At 41.6% G+C, this 13,279-nt stretch overlaps 2 protein-coding genes across 3 annotated transcripts in view; one reads left to right on the top strand and one right to left on the bottom strand.

Annotated features, from left to right (window-relative positions):
* ALG13 (ALG13 UDP-N-acetylglucosaminyltransferase subunit) overlaps nucleotides 1-6,311 on the bottom strand; it is a 31,527-nt gene extending 25,216 nt beyond the window's left edge. The window contains exons 1-4 of the mRNA XM_083796911.1: nucleotides 6,079-6,311; nucleotides 5,706-5,868; nucleotides 5,329-5,467; nucleotides 3,392-3,500 (exon numbers count right to left, since the gene is read on the bottom strand). Of these exons, the coding sequence (XP_083653037.1) occupies nucleotides 3,392-3,500; nucleotides 5,329-5,467; nucleotides 5,706-5,868; nucleotides 6,079-6,159 (492 nt within the window). The 5' untranslated portion in view covers nucleotides 6,160-6,311. The remainder of the gene's footprint in view (nucleotides 1-3,391; nucleotides 3,501-5,328; nucleotides 5,468-5,705; nucleotides 5,869-6,078) is intronic.
* Nucleotides 6,197-13,279, top strand: part of LOC310880907 (uncharacterized protein) — a 32,189-nt gene continuing 25,106 nt past the window's right edge. The window contains exons 1-5 of one of the 2 annotated variants that reach the window (XM_083797454.1): nucleotides 6,197-6,328; nucleotides 8,132-8,337; nucleotides 8,946-9,421; nucleotides 9,521-9,633; nucleotides 10,608-10,646. In XM_083797454.1, the coding sequence (XP_083653580.1) occupies nucleotides 9,607-9,633; nucleotides 10,608-10,646 (66 nt within the window). In that variant the 5' untranslated portion in view covers nucleotides 6,197-6,328; nucleotides 8,132-8,337; nucleotides 8,946-9,421; nucleotides 9,521-9,606. Of the gene's footprint in view, nucleotides 6,329-8,131; nucleotides 8,338-8,945; nucleotides 9,634-10,607; nucleotides 10,647-13,279 lie in introns of both variants that reach the window. The other variant, XM_083797455.1, reaches the window with a different exon arrangement.

Below are 13,279 nucleotides of genomic sequence, written 5' to 3'. Positions count from 1 at the left end.
GTGCTCTCGCGCCTGGTAGGGGCCGCTGCGCTCCCCCCAAGCGAAATGTTCTCGAAATGCTCCAAATATTTGGCTTGTTTAATGGGGGGGGGGGGCTCCTTGGTCTGCCTGGGGGACAGGGGAGCGCGCTAAGTTGCTGCCTGCGCCATGTGCCCGTCCGGCAGAGTGTGTGCACCGGGGGAAATCGGCCAGGGCTTATCCCGAGCCTCCTGCCCCGTTCCTGCCTCCTGCCTGGGCTGGAAATGAGGTGCTGGTGGTGAAGTTGAAATAACTGCACTAAAACTGGTGTGAAGGAACCGAAAATCTCAACTGCTAATGAAATAGGTGGGGAAAACTTCGGGGATCGGTAAAAAAAAATACTCGCAGATATGTGCGCCACAATTTATTCCAATTATTTTATATATATTCCAATTATTTTTATATATTCCAATTATTATATATATTTACTTATTCCAAATACATATTTATTTTATTTATTCCAATTATTTCATAATTATTTATTAGTAGCCCTTGTGCCTGATCCAATTAGGAGAATTGTGCATCGGGCTCCAGAAGCACCCATGAGTTTATTTTGCTTGTTTTAAGCAACAAAAAATACCAGATAATGTACTCACAGAATGGGCAATTGGCATCGACCACACCTGCATAAACATTTTTAAGTGTAAATCCTCTTTGTTTTTAAAAATATTTACCTAACTACATTGGTAGTACACTTCTGTACTTGAAATGCAGAACTCCATTCAGTGTAGGTCAAGAAAGGTGTTTCACGTTACAGGAGTCCAGTGGAAGTAATAATGGGATAAAATTGTGTAAATGGATTGTTTTCAACCCCACCCCTCTCCTATAGGCCACATTTCACTTTAAGAGTGGGTTAATTGCCCCAAACCAGGCAAGTCACTTAGCAGCTTGGCAGCAGGTTTTCAGCTTGGCTTCTCCCACTCAGACTCACTGTCTTCCCCTTTCCTTTAAGAGGGGCTTAAATCTCTCACTTTTTAAATTGAGGCGAGAGCTGAAGACATCTGCTTATTTGCAGAACGCAGCAGGGACATTAACGTGGACAACTTATTTCCACTAGTGCTAGGCAAATATAGTCAAGAAACCATTACATGTGTGCCGTCTGTTAAGAAGTTATTTAGCTTGTCCTCCTCACTGGAACTGCCAACTCAGGGAAGATTTTGTGAGGTAAATTTCTGTCTGCCACAGGAATTAGACGGTTCACTGGCTTAGAACAGAGCAAACCTCTGTACTAGCATGAAAGACTGACCTAGACATTTTACCTACTCCATTTGCCTGCCTGAGTGGTCAGATTTTGGTTTAGGAAGTGCTTAAAAGGAAAAAGTTTTTTTCATATTTTTTCATTTTCTCCAATACAAGGGAATGCAAAATGGTTTGCAAGATGCAAACTTGTATTCTTTTAGTCTCCGTAAATACTTTTTATGAGTCATGCCAACAGGAACACCTTACGCTAGAAACTATTGAGAAGTCTCATTTCTTAGTAAACTCGGCTCATGTGGATGCAATGTCAGCACGTCTGTTTGTCTACACTCCACTCGCTAAATTCTGAACTCTGGTAAAGTTGGGTAGGATGCCCAACGTTGGATTCTGACTGAGCAGTCAACTGGACAGTTGCTTATCTAAATGAAAAAGAAACACAGAGCCCTGGTTTTCTTTCCACAGATATAAACCAACTAATTCCTGACCAGCAGAGATCCCCAGTTTCTCCTCCCTTCCCTCAACTGTTCTGTAAGCTGTGTCCATGCTCATAGTACACAGGCTGCTGAAGTTCTATTTCACTATTGGGAGTGCATCTGTGCCCATTCTTTTTCACTTCTCAGAAGACAATTTTCTTAATTTTATAGGAATATCCTTTCTCTTCTCAATCTAGTACAATTACCTCTAGTTTTCCACTTCAGTCTGTATCAGTCCAAAAGACAAATGTTACTTAATCAGTAATTGCGATCTGTATTCTCAGAAACATGTAGGTCAGTACTACAGTAGCAAAACTGGTCAGAGCTACTAACTGCAGTCAGTCCATGGGAGCAGACTTGGGTCTGAGGCCATCCAACGTTATGAGGGAGATGTCTTGCTTTAACACTGTGCACTTAAGTTAAAAATAGCTAACAATAGTGTAAGGGTTTCTGGAATGTACATGTTCCAAAATATCATTAAAGCATATATATATATACATATACACGAAATGAAGAAGAAATTGCATTTATGAATTAGTATTGTATGCTTTTAGTGAGCTTATTCACAGAAATACATTATTTGCATTTGGGTAAAAGAAAATAGTTTCTGAACCAGTCACAGAACACATACAAAATCAGTTACAAATATCATTTATTTAATAAAAACATCATGTTTTTGATAAAAATACCCTTCAATCCTTCAAAATAAACATTTGCATTGATTGCTTTCACATATTTGTTGCACATTCAAAGTACCCCAAGGAAACTGGAAAAAGATCAAACCTGACCAGTCATAAATGGGTAGCACTGTCTTTTCCTATATGTATGCATCAACTTTTGTCCACAGTTATAGCCATTACTGAATTAAACTGGAAGCACTGGTAGAACTACAGCTGTGTAAAGAATCACTCAAAGGAAAAATTTACAAACACTACTTCTGCCGCAAAATCTTAAAACTGTGAATTACCCTTTCAATGTGAACAATGAAAACAATGGTTCTTCCTTTTGCAAGTTTGTTGCAAAGAATGATTCCTTTCTTACACCAGGGTTTGATCTAGCTTTAGCCTTAACTGTAGTAAAAAACAGTGGGACTGAATGCTAGGTATGCTGTCCAGTGTTCAGCACTTGAATTGTCAGCATTTACCTTCACAGAGCTCCAGCTGAACTAAACATTACATCACATTCTGCATTTATGGTATCTCCTTAGGTCAGGTATTTCCTTGTTTCTTCTGCAGCATCTCTTTCTTGCCTTATTAGCAACTCTTCTAGAATGGACGCGTTTATATTAGCAAATGAAGAAAGTAATCCAGAAGTCCACATTTGCTGCTTCTTCTAACACGCTTTCAGTTATTTCAAGCAAAAGGTTTAACAACACCTCCTCCTTCCATCACGCTAGCTGCTTTCTCTGTAGGACCTTGTTTGTCACAGGTCGTGCCGTTCATGACTCATTTCAATAAAGCTGAAACTAAAGTCAACTTGGAGTTCATACTTACCCCGCTTGTTTGCATTGTGCTCTTTTATGCATAAAGCTAGATTACTTTGAACTGGAACTAAACAGGAAACCATCTGTTGATATTAACAGGCATTTTCTTTGAGTAAATATAAAGAGTTTGTCCCAGTTGGTGGAATCTTTAAGCATGGAAGATCTCACTAGGAGAGCAGAAAGGTTTTATTCTGGTATTTTTATTCCTCAGAGTTGTTTATTCAAACCCAACAACTTTATCCAAAAACAAAGCAAACTTTTCTGGTTGTCCAGGAGGAAAAGGTTTCAAAGTTGACAAATCCATTGACTGTAATGTTTCCACAAGAGTGCTGTAAAAACAGACCAAAACAAAATACAAAAATTATTAATCCCAAAGGAGATTTTTTCTTCACACAATTTTCTTTCTATTCATGCATACTTTAAGACTGACACAAAAATAAGGACATATTCTGAAATGAGAAAGAGGCCCCACAATCCAACGGGCTCCAACCTTTACTTTCTTCTAGGCAGCACTGCTGAGAAAAGAAAGAATTTCAACCTATATCACAGCTTTTACAGGCCAGCTCAAGCTCTAACATTTTAGTCTTTTGTAGCTGTAGTGCTGGGAGGCTGAACAAGGCCTGAGAATCTTCACCATAAACCATATCAGAAAATTCACCCTATCTGAACACATGGCGTAGTTCTCCGCTCAGCACATAGCCAGAAATAACAGCTAAATTGATCTGTTAGCTTTCTATTATCACACTGCAAGTAAGGCTCAAATGCCAGGTACTGTTCAACAAAAAATAAAATCCCTTGCTGTTGCTGAAGTTGTCAAAAGCACTAAGATAAGTTTAAGAAACTTGCCCAATATAAATGTATGTCAGGCCTATTCTTTTCAGAAGGCTCTCCTGAAACATGCAAAATCCTATTTGCATGGCAAAGGAACAACATACAGGCTAAATAATGTGAGTTGCATTTCCTCTTCCTTCAGTTAATCTTCAGGTCATCTGTTATTTAGAGAGCACAATGAATCATAAGTAACCATAAAAAAGAGAAAACAGCAAGATATAGTCAAAACAAGGATAGCAAATGAAACTAATAGGAGCCAGGATAAATAAAAACAAAAGGAGCTGTATTTTTTTTTCCTGAAGTGACAGACAGTAGGTCTGTGAAACTCCATGTCAAAGGATGTAATGGATTCAGAAAGTTGGGTTAAAAGGATAACCCAAGTAAGTACTTGGAATACAGATGCATTTAGAGTTACTAACCATACAGCATCTTAGCATCTACAGCATTTTAGGGATATAGTTTAGTGGTAGACTTTACAGTTCTATGTTAATGTTAGACTTGATGAGCTTAGAGGTCTTTTCCAACCTGAACGATTTTATGATTCAGGTCCTCCCCAAATCAAAGTACTTAACAGTGTTAGAGGGAATGTAATATAAGGAAGTACCACATTCTTGACCTGCATGTGATTAGTGCAGACAGGATATTAAGACTACATGGTCTCCTCATCCTTATCAGCAATGACACTTATGTTTTTGTTTTCCCCCCTAAAGACCCCAGATATTTACATTTTTCTTATGTCAGTGCATCTATGCAGTCAGCTTTCAGACAAGGAAAGTCTACATGGTGAACAATGAAATGGAGCACTAAGTCCGTAGGGAGCAAGTTACTTCATATGGCTTATGGTTTTGAACTGATGGCCTAGTTTGTAGTATTTCTAAACTTTTAAAAGTAATTAAACAACAGATAAGAAAAGGCAGAGAAAACAAGTTATTAAGTTCTTCTAGGGTGGACCTGACACTTCCAAATTCAACCACTTCTATTTGGTTTAAACTGCTCTTTGTCCAATCTGAAAACATGTGCTCTCAAAACAAATTAAAAGGACTCAACAAAATTCTCAAAAAATTTGAGAAGTTTGGTAGATAAGCCACCAAACATTAACCTGTCCACTATGGAAAATCTACCCTGAAGATAAATGGAAGAGCAGCTCTCCAAGATCTCTGCCCAGTCCTCATTGCCCAGTGAAGAAACTTAGCGTGGTACTTAGTGTATGTGATTTTGTTACAGAAAAGGATGCAAGTTTTCATGTTACAGTCTCAATACTGTAATAACAGTGTTATGGTGTTGAGCACTGCTTGTTCAGTCTGGACAGCTGCAATGGCTCCATACCTGCAGTTACAGTAGAGGACGTGTCCATCTCTGTGAAGCTGCTTTGCCAGCTCAAGCTGATGGTTGTCCATCAGCTTTTCATTTATTACCACCAGGAGTGGTTTTCCTTCTTCTAGAGTCTCCAAACAGCTACCTGCACCTACAGGAGAAGCAGAAAACACTACGAGCATTCTCACCGATGAAATATTATCCTACCCGCTCCTAAAACACAAGACACTCCTGAACGTGAACGTTTTACCCGCACAGCTCTAGCTGGGGACCTTAACATCCCACACCAGCTCAGACCAGCACCCCAGGGAGACAGGCACACATCACTCACACACCGCCTTCCTCCCCCGAGAGAACAAGCCCGGCAGACCGAAGGCTTGCAGGTCTACCTGCGTGGCTTATGACCAGGTCGGCCCTCCGCAGGTCCTCGGCCAGCGACTCCTTGAAGCGGAACACGTCCAGCGCGAAGGCCGGGGCGCGCCGCGGGGCCGGCTCCAGCGCTCCCCGCCCGATCTGCAGCACCAGCTGCTCGCAGCCGCGGCTCCGCAGCGCCTGCAGGGGGACGGCCGGGAGGCCTCAGGTCGCACACCAGGGCCCCCAGTGGCTCCCAGTTGCTCCCAGTCGGGCACGGGGATGCCGCCCCCTCCCCACCCAGTCAGTACTGGCGGGCGGGCCCGCAGTGCGCGCGCCGCGCTGAGGCGCTGCAGGCCGGCCGTGAGGGGACAGGCCCTTGCCGCCCACCCGGGCTTTCCCCCGCCTCACCCGCACGGCCGGCGGGGAGGAGACGGCTGCGATCAGCTCGTCGAAGCTGGTGGTGCCCACGGTGACGAAGACGGACTTCATGGCCACCCGCGGGGGACCTCAGCGGGACCTTAGCGGCGGGCAGGAGGCCGCCAGAGAGCGCTGCAGAGCCTGCCGCGGCTCTCCTAAAATGGCCGCCGGCCTGAGGGGCGGCTCCGCGCCGCTCGGCCCGCCCGCGCCCCATTCGCTTCCAGAGGAGTGAAGGGCACGGGTAGGTACGACTTACAAAGGAGAAAAAAAATCTAAGTTTTTAAAAAGGATTCAGTTCTGTAAGTTTTTTTTCCCTCCATGTGTTGTTTTAGCGATAGCGGGGCCGAGACACTGTAACTGACTGGTTCATTCACTGTCACATCCTGACTGGTGTTGGGTGTGCTCACAAGCTGCCGTTCCCGTGCCACAGCCACAGCCACCTTTTCTTTAAAGGCTGTAACTGATGTGAACTAGGATTACCGAGGTTTATCCAGCTTTCCCACAACACTGCCTTGTTTCAAGGACAGCTGCCTTTGTACTTTGCTACTGTCCCTGTTCTCTTGCTACTGTTTCAGTCAGTTTCCTTCCCAGATTTCCCTCTGTGGTAAGAAGGAAAGTGTCTCTTACAATGGAAAACAAATCACCAGAAGGAGCTAGATTTAAAGAGCCATTTAGTTCATAAAAAGGTGTGATTATACACACACACATACATATATGTATTTGAGAAAATACCAAAATGGCCTTTTCTTAAATGGCTTTTCCTCACAAAAACTAATTAACCCAGGAAGCTTGGTTAATGCAGCTGTACAGCTTCTGGAATTTGAACTGTACCTGCTATTGACGGTTTGTGCTTTCTTAGCTCCCTTAGTAAGTTTGCTACTGCTTTGGAAGAAGAGAAGTTTGATAGTTTGATTCTCAAAGTTGCCTGCTAAGAAAGCATTTCTAGAACAACCACACTAACGCAAATATTGCTGCACAGTGGCTGGTGTAAGTGAGGTCTGGAACCTGACAGCACACACTGCAGTGACAGGCTGCCTTCCCAGCTGGAGAGCTGAGGCACCATGGGGAGTCCTGGGTGTCAGACACTGGTGAAAAAAACAGCGTGAAGTCCCAGGAAAGAAAACACAACAAAATGCTCTCAGGGGAACCATTTCTGAGCTTGCTATTAATGAAGAAAACATGAGGTATTTAGGACAGACAGACTAGAACAGACACAAGGAAAACAGGAAACTACAGACTCAGAAGCAAACAAACAAAAACAACAAAGTTTCTATCACTAGTTTCCACTGACATTTTACCTGTCTGAGGTGAGCAGTTCAGTAGGTTTTTGCTGAACTGGTCACCTCAGCCTGTTAAGCAGGGTCATATCATATAGTCATATCACAGATCAAATGCATGGCATGCAAGCCTACCTTCAAATGACTGAAGGCAGGAGCAAATTGCACACATCTCAGTGAGTGAGCTTGGGTAATTTTTGCCATGTGGAGACCCTTCCACTGATACCACAGTGACTGGGCAAGATGGGAAACAAGGAAAAAGAAGCACATGTGGTTTGAATGCTGCAATTTATGTTCTGCTTTAATAGAGCAGACCTTTAATAATTTTGGCTATGTGCACTGCCCCCCAAAAATCACAGACAAATCTGTCAGGGGAGCTGAAAATGTATATTATGTCCTGATTGCAACTCAGGGAAAAAAATAGAAGCAAGATTGAAATCAGGGCTAGGAGCTGCATACTCCTGGTTTCTTTTTCTCACTTTGCCACTTACCAATAGTAACACCTTTGGGAGGTGATCTTTTCTGTTTATCCACCTGCAAGGCAGTGTTTAGCAATTTATCTCCTCTAAAGAATCCTGTGAAGGTGATTATATTAATGTGTAGAGAATTAAGTCATTTAAAAATCTTCACTCACATTTGAAGCCATTGAATTTTTTTTTCCCTCCTACCCTCCTTTACTTGACCTTTTGAAAGGTCATCATTGAATACAGGTAGGTTTTCCCTACTCCATATTGCCTTTTCTCTAAGCACACATCTTTCTATTTCAGGCTGGTCTTACTACTATCTTAAGAAGACTGATGAAAAACACTCCCTTGAACAAATGCATGTCAGCTCCCTATGGGACATAATCCCAGGAGCTAGGGAATCAGGCAGGAGCTGAGATGAAAGCCTCTTCTGAAAACAATGCTGTTCATTGCTAAACTGCATTAAGTCAGTTGTGAAGATGAAGTCACCGGTAGATTTATTACTTCAGGTACATTTTCCCTTTGTGATGAACATCCTGTTGGGGAGGAGGAAGGGGGAGAAATAGTGTTTTAGATTCAATAACACCACCATTAAATCTGTTAAAATAGTCTTTTCCACTGAAGGCTAGAATAATCCCTCAGCAGTTACACAAAACTGAACTGACAGTTTTCTCAAGTGTAACACATTGTGTAATTCTACAGAAAGAAGCTACTCGAGTTAAACATCTAAATCTATTTATTCCCTGAATTAAGCTTAATAGATGAGGTCACAGTTGTATACACTGCTGAGTGTTCCAAGAAAGATGCAGAAAGATCTAGCTATCCTGAGGATACTTCTGATTGCCATGTTAATGGATCATTCACAATGCTCATTAGCCCCCTGTTGCTTTCATTTAGCATAATGAGCCACACTAAAATTTATTTATTTTTTGATTAAAGCAAATGGTGCTGACAGTAGACACGGGGCGGGGGGGGGGGGGGGGGGGGGGGAGGGGGGCGGGGAAGGAATACTTTATCTTGAGAAACATGTTGTTAAGCAAAACAATAATCAGCCCAGAGTGCACAGGGCCTTGGTGGCACCAATCGGCCTCACCCTGCTCTTACTGCTCTCCCCCAGGCAAAGAAAGTCCAGCACCAGGTGTGGTCTGTGTGATTCAAGCCAGGCAATGACCTCACCAACAGGACACAGCCCAACAGCTCCAGAAAAAGGCAGGTAGAGCAGTGATGGGAACAGGTCCTATCAACAGTCTAGTGACCATCAGGCAAGAACAAGATAACAAGACACTTATAAGGTCAAGCCAGGAAACCCAAACTGTGATTCAGGAGCAAAACTACCTCCACCTCCCTGTTTTTACTTAAAGCTTCAGCTTAAAGGAAGCCCCTTGCACACGCACATACACACACTGCCCCCCAGCAGAGGGCAGGTGATAGAAGCCCCAGGTGATGCAGGTCAGGGCAAGTAAGACCTAATTAGTGCAACTAGGGTCCTGGCAACTGCTGAATAAGTCAGACTTGGGGTGAAAGTAAGAATGGTAAACTAGCAGGTGGTTCAGAGATGAGTGTCAACACATCTGTAAACCTTTCTGATAAAAGGTTTAGGATATTTGAGTTATTATTTTTAATAAGGTTAGAATTTAAATATATTGGAGTGTTTTCCTGTCTATATCTTTTTTTTTTTTTTTTTAATATTAGGCTAGGTTACTGTAGTTCAGCATATTACCTCTTGTTTGTAATTAAGGCTATGTAGCTCACCAGGTGCATGCTCTTGCCCTGCCCAAATGAAAAATAAGCCTCATCATGGTGAGGTAAGTCAACGCATTCATTCTGCAGTTGTAACAGGTTTAGAGTTATTGTCACTGTTCCTCACCTGTGATCTCATTTTCAGCCATCCACTAGTAACTTAAAGTTCCTTTAAAGCAAGGCCCTTTCAAGAAAATATTGTATGCTATAAGGAGCAAATTGTTCATGCTTTTACTATTTGCATCTTCAAACTCCAACAGTAGAAAATGCATATTTAGTAAATTGAAAACATTTTGAGTAGTATTAGTCTTTCTAATCCTCAAGTGAGAGAGAAACTGGAATGCAGACTGCACAGTACTGTGAGTTACATTCCTATATCTAGGTTTGCTCTACTTATTAATATTTGGATACAGAAAACTTACTTTTCTAGCTAATGGTGGTATATTCTAAATTCTGCTCAATTATTCCTGACAGTGCTTTAGGGTATATTCACAAATTAAATGAAACTATGGACATTTTAGGAGAATAACCTGTTAGGTAAGAATAAACCCATGCATCTCAAGAAACTGAAAAAATAAAACCAAACCAAAACAAATCACTCATCGTTTCTTAATCCTAAGAAATTCAGAATAATTTCTGTCCTCAAAGCGCTGCTCTTCACCTTCCAAATGTAGAAGACCTGATTGCATAAGAGCACAGTACTTCAAGGACAGCTGACCATACTCAGCAGTTTGCAGAAACAGGCCTAATGTCACCCGCCTGTCAAATAGCATCTGTCTTCCAGTTTTCTCAGTCAAAAATGTCCAAGAGTGAGTGCCTGTAAGGACAGGGAGTCCTTATGCTGAATCACTTTTGAATTACCTTGTAGAAGATGTTATATGCAGTTTTGTTCAAGATAAGGGTTAAAACCGCTACTTTTAAAATGCAGCATGTTTAGGATAATGGTGCATCAGGTTTTGCATTTGCTTCTTTTGCTTTTTGTTGCACAAGTGCTGAATTTCACTTTTATGGGACTTTGTTTTGCTCATTTGCTTTCTAGAATGAAGATAATTCAGAAATTGCTGAAAGGATTTCTGAGGTATAGAGTACGTCTGTGTGATTCCAGCCTGGTATTTTCAATGTGTCCCTGAAAAGTTAGTGTCTTCTGCAGTTTGTACTCCCAGCATCATGCTGTCTAGGGACTAGAAGGAAAAATACTATTCCCAGATAACATTGCAGTGACTTTGCTTTGGAGCTTTCAGTTGAGCGATGGAGGACACATTCCTCTTGCACGTTGAATTAGGCTTGTTAGGGTAGTCTTAAACTAAAAAGGAAAAGGAAAGATATCCATTATGGGATTCAACCCCATCCTCATTTGTACCTGCTGAACATGCGTAGGGCATATGTAGAAGTGCTTATTTTCTGGTCCATGAGAACCACAGATCATTCACACAATGAGATATTTGGAGATGATCCCTGCAGTTCTAAGGCAGTTAAAGATCATGTAATCCAGAGTGGGTGTTATGCTTTGTTCCTGGCTATTCATTCCCACCCTGCCTTCGTGCTTTTACAGGTACTCATACAACTACACAGTCATCCAGCTCAGAGAGTTGGTCTGACAGAAAAGTCATTTGTTTGCAGTTACATCAGTTGTCTGAGTTGCACAAACACCAGTACAAACACAAGAAAAAAGGCATGATTGTGTCACCTTGGACTTAGATAGGTACAATTCCCCAATATTTAAGCTGTTGTCCACCTCTTCCTTGCCATTAGTAGTAGCTGGGATTGCATTCTGCAAGCCACATGGTTCAGGCAGTGAGTGACCATTGCCTTTGGGACAGAGCTTGTGTGAACCAGTCCCCAGGTTGGGCTGGAGAGTCTCTGTGGAGCTAGTTGTTTCTCTCCAGGATATGTGTGTGTACTGAGGGGGTGCAGGGTCTTTATTCAAGAAATATGGGCTCAAACTGACATAATGTAGTCAAAGACCCACGAGAGAAGTTATGAGAAGGCTAAAATGGAAAATAAGTTCCTCTGAGAGCTTGCACCCATCTGTGCTTTATATGGCATAATTTATGTTCTGGTATTGTCTTCCCATGACAACATCTGGGCAAAAAAATGAAGATGGCCTGAGTGCAAGCTGGTTTTTGTTAAGCGAGAAATTATGTATGCTTTCTTTGAAATGTTTCTCAGTTTCTTTTGATGGCTCAGTTTTGAGCACTGTCTCTTTGTGTTCAACTCAACTTGCCACAGTTTGCCCTGAAAGCTCCATAATTATATTATTCAGGAGTAAGAAAATGCATGAAAATAAAGTAGTCAATTCACTTCTTGGTTTTTGGAAACTGCATACTGCCCTCAGTTTGCTCTTGAAGGCTAAAGACTAGTCACAACTGCCGCAATTAAATTTTGCCAACTCCCAAAATGCATGGGCTGAAGACACTGTATTAAATAATGAAGAAATCATTTGAAAAAAAAAATACACCAACAGAAAAGTAAATAAACCTGTAAGCCTGAAAAGTCTGATTTTCTTTGAGGGGAAAAAATACCAATGATTGGCTAATTAAAACCACAAACCTGCCTTTCCTTTCCTTTGTATTTTGTGCACATGTTGGTTCTCCTTTTGGCAGCACTGCAGTGGATCACATGAGGCACAAGAGAGCAATTGGATTTCTCCCCACTAAATTTACATGTTCAGTTGGTAGTACATTATGTTTCATTCCTTTTTACATATTTATGAATTTGCAAAATGAGTAAAGATGGCTTTACTCCTGTTTCTAGTTGGCTTTATATGCATTTGAACTGAAAAAATGTCCACTTCCTTTTCCTCTCTCATTTAGATATAGTGCTGTCCCTGTGAGGAATGGTATTTCTGTTACTGAGGGAACCGTCAAAATTAGATGGAGAATATTTTAGGGAATGATTCCTTCATATTAATGTGATTCAGAGATGCTTGGTCTGGGAAAATGACAGAGGAACATTTGTCAGGCAAATTTAAATGGTATACTTTGAAATATTTCATCACAACATTTCTACATCATTTGAATTGTCTCTTTGTGGATTTCTTATTTCACAGTGGGGTTTGTCAGCCTACGTATACACAAAGGCTTAAACTGACTGGCAACAGTAAAGGGGATGTTAGATCACCTCTTCCTCAGGGCTGACTAGCAGAAGGCAGGCACTGGAGTGGCACAGAAGAGCTGTGTCCACTTGCCAAATATCTCACATTTGAGGTGGGATGCTATGGCTTAGCTAGAATGTTATATCAGTCCATGATCTGACTACTCTTGCAGATTTTTTCTGAATTTTGCACTATTTGATAGCATACTTTAAAAGCCCAGGTTCTGGATTTTTGAATGTTTTTTAAGGCCTTATGCTTCTGGAGAGGAGACTGAAAAAATGACTCAGCTAAATCTTAAGGTCCTGAAGACTAGCACATATATAATATTTGTTATATATCTATAACTATGTATCCTCTTATTACTCCCATTCTACTTTGTTTTTAAAAATGTCATGATTCTTTGAGACCTGAATTTTGGAAGCTCAGGGCTTACTAATTCATGAAAGTAAAGTGCTGCTGGCCTCTGCCCTGCACATGAAGCAGGAGGTTACCTTTGTACTTGGATATAGCACAGACTCTGTTTCAATCCTTGTTATATGAAGTGTGGCTCAGCTGATTTGTACCAGCTGTGGAGCTGGATCTTTACTGACACTTGATGCCTCTGCTAGGTTTCTGTC

Source organism: Anser anser (genome assembly GCF_964211835.1).
Source record: "Anser anser genome assembly, chromosome: 13".
Taxonomy (NCBI): Eukaryota; Metazoa; Chordata; class Aves; order Anseriformes; family Anatidae; genus Anser; species Anser anser.
Note: the sequence above shows the minus strand (reverse complement) of the source record. Positions and strands in the feature narration are given on the sequence as shown.